The sequence below is a fragment of the Rhipicephalus sanguineus genome, chromosome 2 (genome assembly GCF_013339695.2).
Source record: "Rhipicephalus sanguineus isolate Rsan-2018 chromosome 2, BIME_Rsan_1.4, whole genome shotgun sequence".
Classification (NCBI taxonomy): Eukaryota; Metazoa; Arthropoda; class Arachnida; order Ixodida; family Ixodidae; genus Rhipicephalus; species Rhipicephalus sanguineus.
This window is the reverse complement of record NC_051177.1, coordinates 230,815,281-230,833,309: the sequence shown is the minus strand read 5'-3', so window position 1 is coordinate 230,833,309 and position 18,029 is coordinate 230,815,281. Positions and strand designations below refer to the sequence as shown.

Below are 18,029 nucleotides of genomic sequence, written 5' to 3'. Positions count from 1 at the left end.
GTGCGGCGGTGGCTCGTCTCGCTGTACATGAAGATCGCCTGAGTTAGGTCCGCAGTAAAGGCGGTACCTCTGTCTGTTATGAGGACCTCTGGGGCGCCATGACGCAAGACGATGTGCTCCACGAAGAACTTGGCTACCTCGGCGGCACTGCCTTTGGGCAAGGCCTTTGTCTCGGCGTAACGGGTGAGGTACTCAGTTGCTACGACGATCCACTTGTTGCCGGAAGTCGACGTCGGGAACGGCCCCAGTAGGTCCATCCCGATTTGTGGAACGGCCGGTGAGGTGGTTCGATTGGCTGCAGAAGTCCCGCTGGCCTAGTCGGCGGTGTCTTCCGTCGCTGGCAATCTCGGCAAGTCTTAACGTAGTGGGCGACGTCAGCAGGAAGGCGTGGCCAGTAGTATTTTCCCTGTATCCTCGCGAGCGTGCGGGAAAAGCCGAGGTGGCCAGCCGTCGGGTGGTCGTGCAGGGCCTGCAGAACCTCTGGTCGCAGTGCCGAAGGTACAACAATGAGGTAGTCGGCCCGGGCCGGAGAGAAGTTCTTCTTTACGAGGACGTCGTTTTTCAAGAGAAATGACGCCAATCCCCGCCTGAATACTTTTGGAACAACGGCGGTCCTGCCCTTGAGGTATTCCACAAGGCCCCTGAGTTCCGGGTCGGCTTGCTGTCGTTCAGCGAAGTCGTCGGCACTTATGGTTCCCAAGAAGCAGTCATCATCGTGGTCGTCCTGCGGCGGTGCGTCGACGGGGGCACGAGACAAGCTGTCGGCGTCGGAGTGTTTTCTTCCGGACTTGTAAACGACGGTAATGTCGAATTCTTGAAGTCTTAGGCTCCACCGTGCGAGTCGACCTGAAGGGTCCTTCAAGTTGGCTAGCCAACACAAGGCGTGGTGGTCGCTCAGAACTTTGAAGGGCCGGCCGTAGATGTAGGGGCGAAACTTCGATGTAGCCCAGATGATGGCCAGACACTCCTTTTCTGTTGTGGAATAGTTGATTTCTGCCTTTGATAGCGACCGGCTAGCATAACTGATGACACTTTCCAATGCGTAGGTCTTCTGCACAAGGACGGCGCCGAGTCCTACGCTGCTTGCGTCGGTGTGGATTTCCGTATCGGTGTGCTCGTCGAAATGCGCAAGTATAGGAGGCGTCTGCAGGCGTCGTTTCAATTCTTGAAATGCCTGAACTTGCGACGTTTCCCACCTGAATTCGACGTCGGCCTTCGTGAGTTGCGTCAGTGGCTCGGCGATCCGTGAAAATTCCTTGACGAAACGTCTGTAATAGGCGCACAAGCTAAGAAAACGGCGTACGGCCTTCTTGTCGGTGGGCATCGGGAAGTCCGGGCGAACACCATCCTTGCTGATCACATGACCCAAGAACAAGAGCTCCTCGTACGTGAAGCGGCACTTTTCAGCCTTCAAAGTGAGTCCGGAGGTCTTGATTGCTTGAAGTACAGCTTCAAGGCGCCGAAGGTGTTCCTCGAAGTTTGAGGAAAACACAACGACGTCGTCCAAGTACACGAGGCACGTCTGCCACTTGAAGCCGGCCAGTACTGTATCCATAACCCGTTGAAAAGTCGCAGGTGCCGAGCAAAGACCAAAAGGCATGAGCTTGAACTCAAACAGGCCGTCTGGCGTTATAAAGGCAGTCTTTTCTCGGTCTCTCTCGTCGACTTCGATTTGCCAGTAACCGGTCTTGAGGTCCATCGACGAAAAGTACTTTGCGTTGTGTAATCGATCCAGGGTGTCGTCTATCCGGGGAAGGGGATACACGTCCTTCTTCATGACTTTGTTCAGGCGACGATAATCGACGCAAAAACGGAGAGTCCCATCCTTCTTCTTCACTAGCACCACGGGGGATGCCCACGGACTCTTCGACGGCTGGATGATGTCGTCGCGTAGCATTTCGTCGACCTGTTCCTTCACGGCCTCCCGTTCCCGCGTCGAAACCCGGTAGGGACTCTGACGGAGTGGTCGAGCATTTTCTTCTGTTATAATGCGGTGCTTAGCAAGGGGCGTTTGTCGGACCCGCGATGACGACGAGAAACAGTCCTTGTTTTTCTGCAGAAGGCATCGAAGCTGTTGCTGTTGGCGAGCGGGAAGATTTGGGTTTACGTCGAAGGGTGGCTCAGCTGTTGGGGTAGTCGTCGTAGCTTCGTCGTAATCCGAAAAGGCAAATGCATCGCTGACGGCCAAGATTTCTTCGATTGTAGTAGAACTCGCTGTTGGGCTAGTTGGTGCATGTCTGAATTAAATAGTCAACTTCGCGCCAAAATCACATTCACACAGAAGAAGAAACACAAGACAGGACGGGCGTTCACTTACAACTGTTTATTCCTTGAGGAAACAGGCTAATATACACCCACTTCTCATCAACACATGCGCAACATGCTCGCTTACCTAATCATGCTATCGGACACATTCTCTTTAGATACTGTACTTCCGAGTCATACAGGCTGAGAGACGTCTCGCTAACACAATTGATACCCCGTTTCTTTATGTGTGTGGTGGTTCTTGGGCCCTCAGATGCAGGAAAACCAAGGCACGAACAAGAAACATTTATTGACTTGACACACACAATTACACACACAAAATTACACACGCTTTGTCCCACTGAACAATACAGATATCCTTAAGTCCTAACTTTTAGAGTTCTAATCACACGCGAGAGAATCGGCGCGTCCTGCCGTATAGGCCCGTCGAACGTCACTCACATACCGCAGTCAGGTAGCGATGATGCCAGCACGAAGCGGACAGGTGCGTGGTGCGAAAGTGCACGAACATACGACGACCTGCTCGTCGCGGAACGTACAGGCCCACGCTGACGACGGCCGACTCGGACGTGGCACCACGGCCACGATCTCGGCTCGGGAAAAGGTCAGTTTGGGCGTGGCACCGAGGCCACGATCTCGGCTCTGGAACGGGTCAGCTCGGGTTGCGCCGGAACCGCTTGGACGTGGCACCGAGGCCACGATCTCGCCTCCGGAACGGGGTCAGCTCAGGTTGTGCCGGAACCGCCTGGACCTGGCACCGAGGCCACGATCTCAGCTCCTGGCCCGCATGCTCGTTCACCACCGGAACAGCTGCTAGGCCCGGCCCGTGGTGCTTCCTCGTTCCCGGGACGCTCGTTCCTGGCCGCCCTCTCCCAGCCCGGCGACGTTCTCCAGCTCTCGAGCTTCGCGAGCGTCTCGCTCGCGCACACCGTCGTCGTCCTCTTTGGTTCCGTTTTCTCCTTCGGTTGTGGGTTACAGTCTCTTACTACCACAATGTGATATGCCTCCAAAATTTCCCGCGCTACCTTGCTTTTACTTTTTCCCAGGATCCTAATCTGCGTGAAGCATGGTGTGCATCCACATGAAGCGACATGCGCGCTTAAATGCGCACCGTCCTTATTCTTTACCGTGAGAGCGTGTTCCCTCGTTCGATGATTAACGCAGCGCGCCTGTGGCCAACATAGCTCTTCCCGCACGATAGGGGTATGTCGTAAACCACTCCGGTGGCGCACTTCGTGAACGGCCGCGCATGCTTCTTTTTGCAGCCTTTCGGCTGTTGAGCATGACTTCCATTGATGCGAGGGCTCAACTTCGCCAGTTTGTTTGGGGCGGAGAACACCAGCGGTGCACCATGCCGACTCGCCACCTTTTTTAGGTTGTGTGTAACCTTATGAATATAAGGCACCACCTCCGGCCGTTCTTTATCCTTTCGTGCTTCCGTTGGGCCTTTTTTTACCTTCTGCAGAAGGCATTCCGCAACCGCATACAAAATCGAGCTAGGGAACCCGGCGACCTTCAAACGGTCTAATTGTGCACTAAAACTAGACTTCATGAGATGCGGACACGACTTCCGAAGTGCGGACCCCAGGGAAAGCATTGCAATGCCCCTCTTCACGGTTTTCGAGTGGGCCGAACCAAAGGGTAAAAGTTCCTTCTTCGCACGGGGGGAAAAACACCAGCAAACATGACTGTCACAAAGGGTTAGTTTTAAGTCTAAAAACTGCAGGACCCCATCGTCAGGCAGCTCATGCGTAAAGGACAAACCTTGTCCGTTCTGCCGAAAAGTTCTGCCGAAATTTAATTTAATTTCTTCGATGTATGCAATCGTCGTGCCCCTGCTCAGGTGTCTGTATTCTTGGCTGAAGTTCGTTAGCATCACGCTTCCTTTTCCTTCGTGCAACCGAGCAAAATGCCCCTTGCAACGCAAATGTCACGGTCTAGTAGCAAACGCTGATCGCTCTCGATGACACCTTCGATGTCTTCAGCTTTTTCGGTGCTGACGGGAATTATGACGCTGGAGCGAGGCGGGATGGTAACTTGATCCTCGAGCACGTTCAGGGCATGGTGACATGGATTCGTATCCGGCGGAGTCGTTTTGTCCGACGATAGGGTTATCGACTTGGTTCTTAAGTCAATGACGGCGCCATGATGGTTTAAGAAATCCATGCCAAGTATGACGTCCCTGGAGCACTGTTGCAAGATCACGAAACTCGCAGGATACGTGCGATTATTGACTGTTACTCTTGCTGTGCAGACCCCGCAGGGGCGTCTGCGCAAGCAGGCGTTTGGTGTGTAGCGACACCACGGACCCGAGCTAACGGGGGGGTTTCGACCCTCTCCCACGCCTAGCCGTGCGTGGCATTGCCGTGTCCGGGGAAAAGGGGATCCTGGGGGTTGAGCCAACGCCAGGCGGTTGGACCTCTAAGGCCCCCCGGCAGAGGCAACACACCCCTTTGGCCCCGGCTTCACGTAGACGGCACCCCTGGGCTGACCCACCCAGGGGAAATCGGCAGTCGCCTTTTCCTGTCCCTCTCTCCTGACACCTTCGCCTTTCGCTCTCACTTTATATCTTTCCTGTCTACTTCTCTCTTCCGTTTACTTCCAATTTTTCGTGGTGGCGAGGGTTAACCCTGTGTGACATAACCAACCTAGGTTATATCATATTTGGTTATAGTGGCAATGTACAGTTGGCATGTCAGGGATCGCTCTCAACCTCTGCCATGTCCCCTCGTTGGGCTCGGTGGTGGGTGACTGGCATTGCCGCCGAACAAATCAATATTTTTATGGGATCCTCGAACCCTTCAACTGATCGTACCCTGAAAAGGGTCCGCACCGATGCATCTTTTCTGCTTTCGCCAAAAAAACAAAGAAACGTTCCCGAAATTCCATGTAATACATTGCGAAGAATCATCTACAAAGGCTCGAGCTATTTCACCGTTTTTGGTTGCTAAGTGTCTAAGGGAAACTATTGGAAGCGGCTATAAGGCTACTAAGATGGCAAGCGGGGATTTGCTCCTCGAAGTAAAAGACAAGGACCAGTATAACAAGCTTGCACACCTCGCGGCGTTTGGAAACAATCCTGTCTCCGTGAGCGCACACAGGACCATGAATACTGTCAAAGGTGTAGTGTCAGACGAAGATCTAATGGAACTCAGCGATGCAGAACTCCTGGACGGATGGAGAGATCAAAATGTAGTCCATGTGCAGCGCATTACAATCAGAAGGAATGACATCGAAATCCCGACAAAGCACATAGTACTGACTTTCAGCTCAACTACCTTACCCGAAACTCTGGAAACCGGCCATGTAAAACTGCATGTCAGGCCCTACATTCCCAACCCGCGGCGTTGCTTTAAATGCCAAAGATTTGGGCATGCGTCCCAGGGCTGTCGAGGGCAGCTTACCTGTGCAAAATGTGGAACAACGGGACATTCCATTGATGATTGCAATCACGATGAGACGCACTGTGCAAACTGCGACGGCCCTCACCCTGCGTACTCCAGAGCTTGTCCAACCTGGAAGAAAGAAAACGAAATTATTACTGTTAAAGTCAAAGAAAATATTACGTTCCGTGAAGCACGACAACGTATCTCACCGTCCTTCGCAATAAAAACATCTTTCGCCGAAGTGGTGCAGCGGGGGGCGACACCACAACGGCCTTTGGCGGTTGCCCGGACCACGCGCAGCGTGCCGAGGCCAGCGCCACCCGCCCCCACGGCGGGAGCAGCCAAGGCTGCCCTGCCATCTCCGATCCTGACCACACCAGTGGCGTCGACGAGCTGCAGCAGCAGCCAAGGCACCACAGAGGCCAACGAGGTCCCATCGACGTCCGGCCAGGTGGTGTCCAAGACTTCGTTGCTCGATACGAAGTCTACGCAGCGTAGACATCGCTCTCTGGAGCGATTGTCCAGAGCCTCTCAAGACGCCATGGACACCACTCCAAGTCAGACGGCGCAGGCAGCGCCGAAGGGGCGGAGGGACTCTCTCGACCGCTCCACAAAACACAAGATGCCAATTACGGGGCCTGAAAAAGGCCCCGTAAAGTAATTGAACCTGCTGGATCTTGCAATATGTCACCTAACATTCCTCTCTTCCAGTCACTTGTAGCAGCAAATCTCACCTTTTAATTTCAAAATGGCTTTTATTATCCACTGGAATTGTAGAGGACTGCTACATAATTTAGGTGACATAAAAGACATAATAAACACCTTCTCCCCTGTGGCATTGTGCCTACAAGAAACAAAGTTGGGTGACAGGCACACAAACTTTTTAAAGGACTTTACTGTCATACGCCGAGACCGAACCCAGGCTAGCAGGTTGTCTGGTGGCGTGGCTGTTATCGTGCAATGTAGTGTCCCTACAAGACGAGTAACGGTTAACAGCCACATAGAAGCCGTAGCGGTAACAATTTTAGCACATAAAACTGTCACAATTTGCTCCGTCTATATCTCGCCAACTACGCCATTCACTGTAAGACATTTGGAGTTAATTTTAAACCAGCTGCCGGAACCTTTTATTGTAACGGGGGATTTTAACGCCCATAACACATTGTGGGGAAGCACTACAACGGATTGTCGAGGACAAATAATCGAAGATTTTATACTTGCGAGCGATATATGTCTCCTAAACACTGGCACAGCCACATACTGCTCCCCAAGTACTGGAACTATGAGCTGCTTGGATTTAGCGTTGTGCTCCCCATCTATATTTACCGATTTTAGCTGGAGAGTCATTGATAATCCTTACGGTAGTGACCACATGCCTGCCATTGTACAACTTGTGTCTCCACTTCCCATGATCCCCTGTAGACCACCGCGCTCGAAGCTTGAGTCTGCAAACTGGCCTCTGTTCACTAAAAAAGCTACTCTTGAAACAGAGATAATTGAGGGGTTAAGTGTAGATGAATTGAACGACAGGATCACTGCCTGCATACTAGCAGCAGCAGTGGAGGCTATCCCACAATCTTCTGGCATCTTTTGTAAAAAAGTAAAACCCTGGTGGAATAGCGATTGTAAAGAAGCTAAAAAATTACAAAACAAAGCGTGGGGTACCTTTCGCAGATATCCCACGCAAGAAAATCTTCTCATATTTAAAAAAGCACGAGCAAAAGCGAGATATGTACGCAGGCAAGCAGAAAAAGTATCTTGGAAAAAATACGTCTCCTCCATCAATAGTTCAGTAACGTCCAAGAGAATGTGGGATCAGGTGCGTAAGTTTAGGGGTGATTACACCTGCTACACGGTTCCCATTCTCTCAACAGCTGGCAGCCAAACAAACTTGCAGGAACAAGCAGACATATTGGGCCAACACTTCCACACAATATCCAGCTCAGCGAATTATTCGGCAGCTTTCCTAAAATATAAAGAATCTGCTGAAAAACAAAAGCTTCCAATCACAGGAGGTTCTGACAAATTATACAACAACCCGTTAACACTTCTTGAAATTAATAGGGTGCTCACTGCAGGCAAAAATACAGCACCTGGCCCTGATAGAATACATTATGCGATGCTCGCTCACTTGTCCCCGAAAGCAGTAGAGGCCCTGCTTCGTTTCTTTAACATAATCTGGGAAACAGGTGAAATGCCAAATGAATGGAAAAAAGCAATCATAGTCCCATTTTTGAAAGCCGGAAAACAGCCCACATTAGCGAGTAACTACAGACCGATTGCGCTTACAAGCTGCCTTGCAAAATTGTACGAAACCATCATAAATATTAGACTGACATATATCCTTGAAACAGAGAATTTGTTGGATAGCCATCAGTGCGGGTACAAGAAAGGTTGTTCAACAACTGATCACCTGGTCCGATTAGAAAATGAAGTACGCAATGCGTTCCTACACAAACAACACGGCTTAGCTGTCTTTTTCGACCTCGAAAAAGCGTATGACACTACATGGAGATTCGGAATTTTGAGGGACTTGGCAGACTTGGGGATTCGAGGCAAAATGCTAAACTGTCTCTCTAGTTTCATGTCGAACCGAACATTTCAAGTGCGTCTTGGCACGGTCCTATCACGTGTGTTCATTCAAGAAAACGGCGTGCCTCAGGGCTGTGTTCTAAGCACAACGCTGTTTGTTGTCAAGATGAACTCGGTTAACAGGGTTGTACCTACCACAGTAATGCACTCACTTTACGTGGATGATCTTCAGATCGCGTGCCGTGCATCAAATATGGCAACCTGTGAACGTCAAATTCAAATTACTTTAAACAAACTCAACAAATGGGCATATGAAAACGGGTTCCGGTTTTCCTCAGAAAAAACTGTTGCTGTTGTTTTCTCTCAAAAGAGAGGCTTACAACCGGACCCCACCCTGAAACTAAATGACGCAGTATTGCCGGTGAAACAAGAACAGAAGTTTTTAGGCATCGTATTTGATAAAAGATTGAACTTCCTTGCTCACATCAACTGCCTGAAAATTAAAACAAACAATGCGCTCAATGTTCTCAAAGTTCTGTCCCGCAAGCGCTGGGGCTCTGACCGTAAGTGCCTGCTGCAGATTTACCGCTCTTTGGTACGTAGTATATTAGACTACGGCAGCATAGTATATGGCTCTGCCAGACACTCCTACCTTCAACGACTAGATCCTGTCCACAATAAAGGGCTACGCTTAGCGACAGGTGCCTACAGAACTTCGCCAACTCTCAGCCTGTATGCGGAATGTAACGAGCCATCCCTAGAACAGAGAAGAACGCAACTTATGTTCGCATACGTTCTCAGAATTTATTCTCTGCCAAACCACATATGTCATAACATCATCACGCAGTGCGACAAACGCTTACACTATGCAAACAAGCCAAATGTTATCAAACCGCTGATGCTCAGATTTGAAGAAAAAAGTCGTGAGTGCAACGCCCCCACTGAAGCACTCGCTGTTATGCCAAGGTCACCCAGACTAGCTCCGTGGAATGGTTTCACGAAATTTGTCGATCTATCGCTGGCACGTTTAAAGAAACAAAATGCACCACGTGAGTATATTCTACAGGAATTTCGCATGGTGCAGGAAACTTATAACAATTATAAAGAATTCTATACAGATGGTTCCAAAACAAATACGTATGTCGGAAGCAGCGTTGTCCAAGGCACGTGGGAGCGTACAGTTAGACTGCCACAGTTTGTCTCGGTCTACACGGCTGAATGTTATGCTTTGTGGATGGCACTTCAGAGGATTGTAAATGCCGGATACAAAAAAGCAGTAATATACACAGACTCTCTAAGTGCTTTGAAGGCCTTGAATCCGCGGTCTCAGTATGAGCCCATTATTGGCAATATTTTAAACATACTTTCACACGTAAGTAAAGGTCAGTCTATACGTTTTTGCTGGGTCCCTAGCCACGTCGGGATCCCAGGAAACGAAAGGGCGGATCAGCATGCAGCAGAAGCACAGCATCTCAATGTTTCTAACATAAACGTACCTCTAACGGATGGAATTAAAGCTCTTCGCAGATCACTAACACTCAAATGGCAAAGCGAGTGGGAATCAAATATAAACAACAAACTCCAACTCATCAAGCCTGTACTTGGTGAATGGAAAACATGTTACCATCAAAAGCGGTTCATCGAAGTTGTCCTATGTCGACTTCGTATAGGTCACACGCATATTACACATAACTACCTATTCGCAGATGAGGACCCACCAACATGCGACAAATGTCATGATCAATTGACAGTATTACACATCTTAACTACCTGTCCAGATATGGAAACTCGAAGACAGAAACACTTCCATATGCTTTATAAGTTCCACATACCACTACATCCAAGGTTACTTTTAGGTGAAGAACCTTTAATACCACTAGCTAGCATCATGAGCTTCTTAGACGAAACAGACTTATTAAATAAGCTTTAATCACTACGCTCCATGCCACACATAGTGCGGGAAGCTTTATAAACTTTTGCAACCTGTAGCACGGCCTCTTCGAAGAGGCTGTTGCTGCGGCGGCTATTTTAAAATAAGGCACTGGCCTCCTGGCCCTTGGAAACAAGGACACGGGGAAGGCAGCAGTGCTATGTACATATCTCTGCGGTTTTAGCATCATAATCCCGCGCAGAATACATATCCATTGACCATCCCGCGTATCGTGCTCATAGTTTTAATGTATATATACAGTATATTTTACGCATCTATACAGCGAGTGATATTAGGCCTTTCTACAGCCACACTGCACTTTTCATTCCACCCCATATGTCATAGACGACCACATTCTCATAGTCACGGTCATAGTGTACGTTACCTAGAGTACAGTTTATTGGCTTTTGTTGTTTTTGTTTCGCTTTTCTCTCCCTCTCTCACCATGTGGCTGGCGCAGCATAGCCGTAGTCGCTTTTGCGCCAATAAAACCAACTTAACTAACTAACTCTTGCTGTGCAGACTCCAGACGGCGTTATTAGATGGCCTCCAGCGGTACGGATTTCAGGGCCTTCCCAAGCAGTCTTAACTTTCTTCAACTACGTGGCGAAAGGCCCACTGATGACGCAATAGTCGGCTCCAGTGTCGACGAGAGCGGTGACGTTGTGGCCGTCAATGAGAACGTCGAGGTTGCTAGTTCGCCGTCTTGCGTTGCGGTTGGGTCACGGCGTCGGGCCACGGCTGCGTCGGTTTGTTCCGATGCTTCGATGTGGCGTCGTCAGGTCTTCCTCAGGCCGTGAAGTTTCGACGTCAGGGCTTCGTTCGGCTTGCGGCGTTTTCTTTATATTTCGTTGCGGCGTTGTCGTCGGCGGCGGAGGATCTTCGGTAGTTCGTCGTACAGCAACCGTACCTCCATCGGTTGCTGCCCTTAGTTTCCCGGATACGGGCTAGGCGACCGGCCCCGATTTGGGCCAGTGTACTGCCGGCGGTGCGGTGACATGTAACGGCCCGGCGAAGGCGAACGGGAAGGTCGTCGTTCTTGCCACTGTGTTCCGGTGAGGTAGTCGTCGATGTCGCGAGGGCGTTCGCCTGGCTGTGGGCGCGGCGCGTTGACAGCGAATCCTCGAAGCCCCATCTGTCGGTACTGACAGCGGCGGTACGTGTGGCCGGCCTCCCCGCAGTGGTAGCAGAGCGGGCGGTTGTCAGGGGCGCGCCAAACGTCGGTCTTCCTCGGCGTGTATCGCTGGCCGGCTGGCGGGCGGTATGACGTCGGTGGTGGCGGCGGAACTGCTGGGGCGGCGCGGCGTCTTGACGTGGGCGAGGAGGGGGGGCGTTGCGTCGGGCTGCAGCAGCATAGCTCACTGCTTGCAGCTGCGGCTGCGCTGACTCGGGGGTGCCCAGAGACTGCTGGATTTCCTCTCGGACGATGTCGGCGATCGAGGCAGCCTCAGGCTGTGGTAAGGGTAACAGCATGCGCAGTTCTTCCCGCACAATCGCTCGGATCGTTTCACGCAGGTCGTCGGAGCCGACGGCATGAACAGCTGGGCTGTCTTGAATCGATCGGCGATTATACTGGCGGTTGCGCATTTCCAGCGTCTTCTCAATCGTCGTCGCCTCTGAGATGAATTCTTGGACTGTCGAGGGTGGGTTCCGCATCAGCCCAGCGAAGAGCTCTTGCTTTACCCCTGGCATGAGCAACCTGACTTTCTTGTCCTCAGGCATGGCAGGGTCAGCGTGGCGGAACAGTCTGGCCATTTCCTCTCCAAAGATGGCAACGCTTTCATTTGGAAGTTGTACCCGCGTCTCTAGCAAGGCTGCGGCCCTTTCTTTTCTGACGACGCTTGCAAACGTCTGCAGGAAAGTGCTGCGAAAGGGGTCCCAAGTTCGAAGAGTGGACTCCCGATTCTCGAACCAGGTCCTTGCTGCGTCTTCAAGGTAAAAGTAAACGTGGCGCAGCTTGTCCTCGGAGTCCCAGTTGTTGAACGCTGAGACCCTTTCGAAGGTCTCGAGCCAGGTTTACGGGTCTTCGAATGACGACCCGCGGAAAGTTGACGGCTCCTTGGGCTGCCGGAGTAGTATCGGCGCAGGCTACACGGGGTCGGTCATCGTCGCTGCGATCGGTGTTGGGACCTGGGGCTGCCTGGTGTTTTCGGGAAGGAGCCCGTACTCTGGCTGCAGTCCCTTCTGCCTGCGGCTTGTTCGAGGATCCGGGTTTTCTTTGCCGTCGTCCTCCTCGCGGCTTGGGCTTGGGTCAGCGCTTCGCGGGGGCGTCCAGATCATGGAAGGAGCAGCACCTCCACCAGATGTCACGTGGTCGTGACGTCGACGAAGACAGCAGTCGGCGTTTGCAGAATGAAACTGTTTATTTGGCCGAACTTGTGGCCGGGAAAATGAGAACTAGAACTACAGCAATACACACTGTACAATGATAGCGGCGAATAGGGCGTCGTCCGTCGATCACCTGACAAGCGGTGAAGCGCGTCGGCATTTAAACATGTGCCGTCGAATATTCCAGCGTTATCGCTGGCTGTCGTGCAAATTCTAGAATAAGCTCGAGTGTGTGCATCTTGCGCGCAATCCCAACAAAACGATCCACAATGATCGCGAAAGCTCTCTAACAACGAGGCGCTGCTCGCGCTGAGCGTTGCTGACACTCTTTGTGGCCGAAAACCGAATACAGCAAAAGTGATAAAGAAACGCATGTGGCAATATATATAGAAAAGCAATAAAGAAAAATAATTCAGAAATACTTTCCGACGCGTGGAATCGAACGGCCGACCTCTCGCTCGGAAACGCGCAGCGTTAGATGGCTAGGCCACGGAGAGTACCGTCTCTCAGCATGCTAACGGCGAGCTATTTATATACACCATTTACTTCAGCGTGCTTTCTTACTCACCAGCGAGATGGCGCAAAATGCACGGAGCGCGCTTTAAAGGTCCCCGCCCCGCTTCTGCGAACGCCGAAGCTCTTCGCCCTACAGGGCACGGTCGCCTTCGTGCTCTTATCTCGAAGATAGAAGGGGGACGGGCGGGGGGCTGGAGCGGGGCATTGTATGTCTCGTGCTTTCCCCGCGATGCCCGCGCTGAAGTCACATAGCGTACGAAAGTCACTTCGCTCGCTGCAGTGGCTGCGTTTGCGAAAGGAGCGTGGTGTTCAAACAGAAATAAGTAACAACTGCGACATTTAGTTCGCGCTCGTCCTGTGTGTACCTGTTCGTTTGTTTCGTACGTCCTGCTTTATGTTTCAGCAGTGTGCTTCAAGTATCGAGTTGTGACGCATGATAGTTCGCGCTCGTCCTGTGTGCGTTTTTTTCACGCGTCCTTTGGGCTCTAGTGACGCGCTGGCAATTTCGAGCTGCTTTCTGTTCTTCGCATTACATTCCAATTTGTTGCTATCGCATCCATTGCTTTGCCGTTGCGGCGAAACTGGACTTTTTTTCCTTCCTACATGCTGGGAATCTGACCTTCACCCACAAGCTTAGCAGTACAGTATTTCTTTTGCTACAGGCAACAATGACACCCATGTGTGAAACAATGAAATGCAACAAAGAACGACATCGGTGATGTTAACAAACATACTACCTTTCCTTCATTTCACTGGGGCTGCCTTTCTTTCACTCTCTTGTGACATGATTCATTACTGGGTGCAGGCTGCGCTTCAACCTGCATGCTGCTTCGCGAGTGGCGCTGACTGTTCTACAAACATTACATGCATGACGCATATGTTTGTTTGAGTACATTCCAGAGATTACGCGAAGATCAGTGATACACATTTCACTGCCGATCAGATTGCCAACGACCTATGTCTGTGCTTGCCACTTTCGCTGTGCCCAGCAAACGAAGCGACACTTTGAGTGTCGCTTCGTTTGCTGGGCACATGTTCGTCCAATAAAGCATTCCATTTTTACCGGCTACGTTTTGCTTTCTTCACGGTCACATCCGCATGACATCTGGTGGAGGTGCTGGTTCATTCATGTTCTGGACGCCTACGAAAAGCCGCGAACCAAGCTCACAATGTGAAGAAGACACCAAAGCCCTCCTAGAGCAACGAGCTAGACGCAGGCTGCAAAGTTTGCAACCGGAATACAGACCCCTACCCTATGAGACAGCCACGGCAACGAGCACAACTGCCACGGTGACTACTATTGTTTCCCCCGCTGCAGTTGGGATGCAGCGTAGAGCGTCCTACAATAACCTAGAGAGGAAACTGGCGCTGCGATAGTTCAATCACCATGGGAATGATGGGAAGTACAGGCTTCGGATTGGATAGCGTTAGCTAGCGAACTGTGTACAGATCTTTTTCTACAGATTGTTTCGTTCGTCGCGCAACATTGGTAGCGGGATGCGTTGCAAACCACTCAAGCAGTGCCTTTGTTGTTCAAAGAGGCTGAAGACTGCTAGGTCTCTTGGTTTGCTGTGGCGTCGCAGCTTTACAGGTTGTATTTGACAGTTTGGTAGTTCGACAGTTAAAAGGCAAAGATGCTTATTTTACATTGTGTCTCCGATCGGGCCCTGTCTCATTTGCAGTCCCGAAAGGGAGGAGGCATCGTGCCCACTCTGGTCCGTCTCCGAACGAAAACAAACGCCTACAAGCACAGCACCACGCAAAGAAGCTGACTCGTTTGATGTTCCGATGGCGTTCATCGGCGTGGACATGAGAGGGACATGTGTCATACTCTTTAGATGCCTTGCCGGCCATTACATGAGTCCACGACCGCAAACGACTGCGCGGGAGTTTCCCTAGGCCCGACGACGGGCCCCGTTGTCTGAACACATCTCCGACAGTCGAACGCTTCGTGCATTGTTCAAGAGAACAATGTTGCTGGCGCTTCTCTTTGCCTCTGGGTGACAAACGCAAGAGCATACTGCTTCGAATTGTTCGAAAAGAAATGCCTTGCTTCTCTTTGAATACGGGCCGAAAGTAGCCGAGCCTGCTCGACGTCGTCTGCTTCACATGTTCGTGCCGTCCCTGCCGCCGCTTGGGGCGCTTTTCGGGAGAGGTGCAGCCGGCGCCTTACGATGGCCGCCCGGTGCCTATAGTTTTGTCAGATGTTGAAATTCCTTATCTGTGAGATGCACCGAAGTAGGTTCATTGCCACATAATTAAGCGCCCGAATTCCTTATGTGGAAAGCTTTGCACCTTCCAGTCTGTTGCATTCCCGCAATCGAAACACTGCCAAAAGTGGTCGGTCTGCATGCATCTATCTTATTGTGCTCGTGTTGTAACGTGCTGGAACCCTTCACTTTGTCATCATGTACCAACTGCCCTAGAAAACCGCACTGATAAAATGATTGAGTTACTTGTTGACTGCCCCAACATATCTTTACTTGCAACACTCAAAAGTCTTCAACAAACGCACTACTAGTGAACGTGATGAACCCTAAAATAATTACATTTAAAGGAAAAGCGTGAATATGCCCCAAAAATGTGACAGGTGACATGGTGAAAGAAGGAGCTCAAATCTGCTTATTATAAGTGGAACTGGGAACCCAGTGTTTGGCATGGTGACTGTCTAATAAGAAGTGACCAACACTGCTAAAGACACTGGTGACTAGATATGCCTGTTCTTTCAGCAGGTCTGCAAGTGCAGTTCTACTGCAGAATTTACTGCCATCAGAGTTTTCTTGGGGGGGACACACATTGCACTGGTGTAGTTATCTTTCTGCAGAAGCTGGGTTCACCTTGAAAGGTGTTGCATCTGTCCTATTTGCAGTGACCAGTGCGAAGCAGCGACCAGTGGCTCCACACGTGCCTGATGTAAAGCGCAGATTGGCTGCCCAGCGTGAAGGAGGTGCGTTGTTGTCTATTTTATTGCAACAGAAAAATATTTTGTTCTTAAAGGGACCTTGAAACAGTTTTGAAGATTTTCCTACAAAGACATTGAGCCAGTAAAGCAAGTCCTAAGAATAGTTTGCTGACCAATTTAAGCTCTTTGTGTCAAGTGTGTAATTTATTACAAGACTGTAAGAATACAAATCGCTACCGGTCACAGCAGCTCGTGTGGACGAGCTTTCAACTTCCCGTTTGCATTCTACGTAGCATTGTTACATTGTACGTAGCACTGGCGGCCGATCTGCTTGGATAAGTCCAGTCTACGTCACTGAACCTTCGGTGGACAGCGGGCGCTGTGTGCCTGTGTTTTAACGGGCTCCGTGTTGACGTGAGCTGTGCGACAGTGTTTATCTTGAGGTTTCTTTTCTCACGCACCATGAATTGGCCTAGCTGCATTGTGTGCCGTAAATCTAGCGATTGATGACTTGTAAGGCTGCGACATCATGTAACGCATGCAAGTGCGAGGCGATTGGAGAGCGGAGTTCCTTCAGCTTGGTTGGTGCAGTGAGTGCCGTGCGCTTGCCATCCGGTCAATGGCAGTATCCACACGTCTGCAGCTGAAACTTCACGCTTGAAGACACAGCCACATTGCCTGAGTTTACGCTTATTGGCAATCGTTCTCAGACTCTCTGTTTTTCCACATGCTTGTTGGCATTTGCTGATTGTCGGTGTACAGGAGTCTAAAAAGATTAAGGCATCTCCACACTAGGGGTGCCAAGCCTGAAGGAGCCTTCTTTGTTTCTCTTTCTTTCCTCCTCTTTTTCTGTTTTTTTATGTCTTTATTTCTATTTGTTTCTTCCTCTCGATTTATCTATTTCTTTCTCTTTCTTGCTCTTGCTGTTTTTCTTATTCCTTTCCTTTCTCTTTCTTTCTATTTATAGCTTGCTTCCTCTTCTTTTTTTGAAATTTTTATACGTGGTTTTGCCTGCGTTACGCCAAGCACAACGACAGCATGTGACAGCCCGGGTCCCTAAAGCGCTCCGCACTTATCGTCAAGGCGCTCGAAGAACAAGAGGAAGAACACTCCTCCTTGGCACGAGCGTGTGCTCAATATGCTACAGATGGCGGTGCTATGCATAGCTTTGCCTGCGTTATGCCAAGCTACGACAGCATACGAAAGACCAGGCACCTAAAGTGCTTTGCACTTAAAAGAATGGCTGGTAGTGTTGCGGCATCTGTCGCAGCAGATTTCGTCAACTACACTGCAGTCCACTTAGTCCCCGCTGCCTGATGGTGCACTACTGAAGTTGATTGCGGAGGCCACGCAGGGGGTAGCGCAGCTCAATCCATCGCCAGGGACAACTGCGCGTTCGACAAGTTACGGAAGAAAGGCAGTGATGAAAAGGAGGGTCACATATAATTACCCGTAACTGCCTTGATACAAGGTGCAGGGGTGAGACAGCTGCGCATATTGCGCATTTTTGATACAATTCCGTTTTCCTGCGCCAAGCTGCACCAAAAGCATGAAAATTGCAAAAATTGCGCCGAACTGCTCCAAAACAGCCTTGAAAGCCAGAATTTCGACGCCCATGTCAGCTTCGTTGTTCGCAAAAGGCTGAGTTGACAAGATGATTTTCCAAGTTGCGCCTAGAGCAGTGCCTGAGATACCAAGAAAATGAGACGTTCGCAAAAGCAGTGATTCCACTCCTGCGCCAACTGCGCCAAAGTGCGCCAAATTGTATTTACTGCGCCATCCTGATAATATCGACGAAATTTGCGCCAAACTGCGCCAATGTCTCGGGTTTGGGGGCGTCTATCACCGGCAATCGCACCGCCGGCGCGTCAGAACATGTGCAGCTCGATCTTGGGGCTGCCAATAAAGTCGCAATCATGGACCAAGAATTATTCCGCTGAATAAATAGCGCTCGCGTGTGCGTTCCGAGTAAGCCACAATGCCATGCACGGTACCGACGCAGCTTGTGTTCTGCAAGTCGGCTCGACAGCAAAACGCGCTCTCCGCAGAGGCTCGGGACGTCTAGGCCTATCGGTAGCGAGAAAGTGCGACGGCGATTCATCGGCGGACGTCATCTGTTCCAGAAACGCTGCTGATAGCTCGTTTCAAGCGTCGCACGGCACGTAAGGAA

General features: G+C 50.6%; 1 protein-coding gene across 6 annotated transcripts in view; it reads left to right on the top strand.

Moving 5' to 3' along the window:
- LOC119384158 (uncharacterized) overlaps positions 1 to 18,029 on the top strand; it is a 290,104-nt gene that overhangs the window by 142,619 nt on the left and 129,456 nt on the right. For all 6 annotated transcript variants that reach the window (XM_049412782.1, XM_037652446.2, XM_049412786.1 and 3 more), the window contains one exon: positions 15,827 to 15,904. In XM_049412782.1, the coding sequence (XP_049268739.1) occupies positions 15,827 to 15,904 (78 nt within the window). The remainder of the gene's footprint in view (positions 1 to 15,826; positions 15,905 to 18,029) is intronic.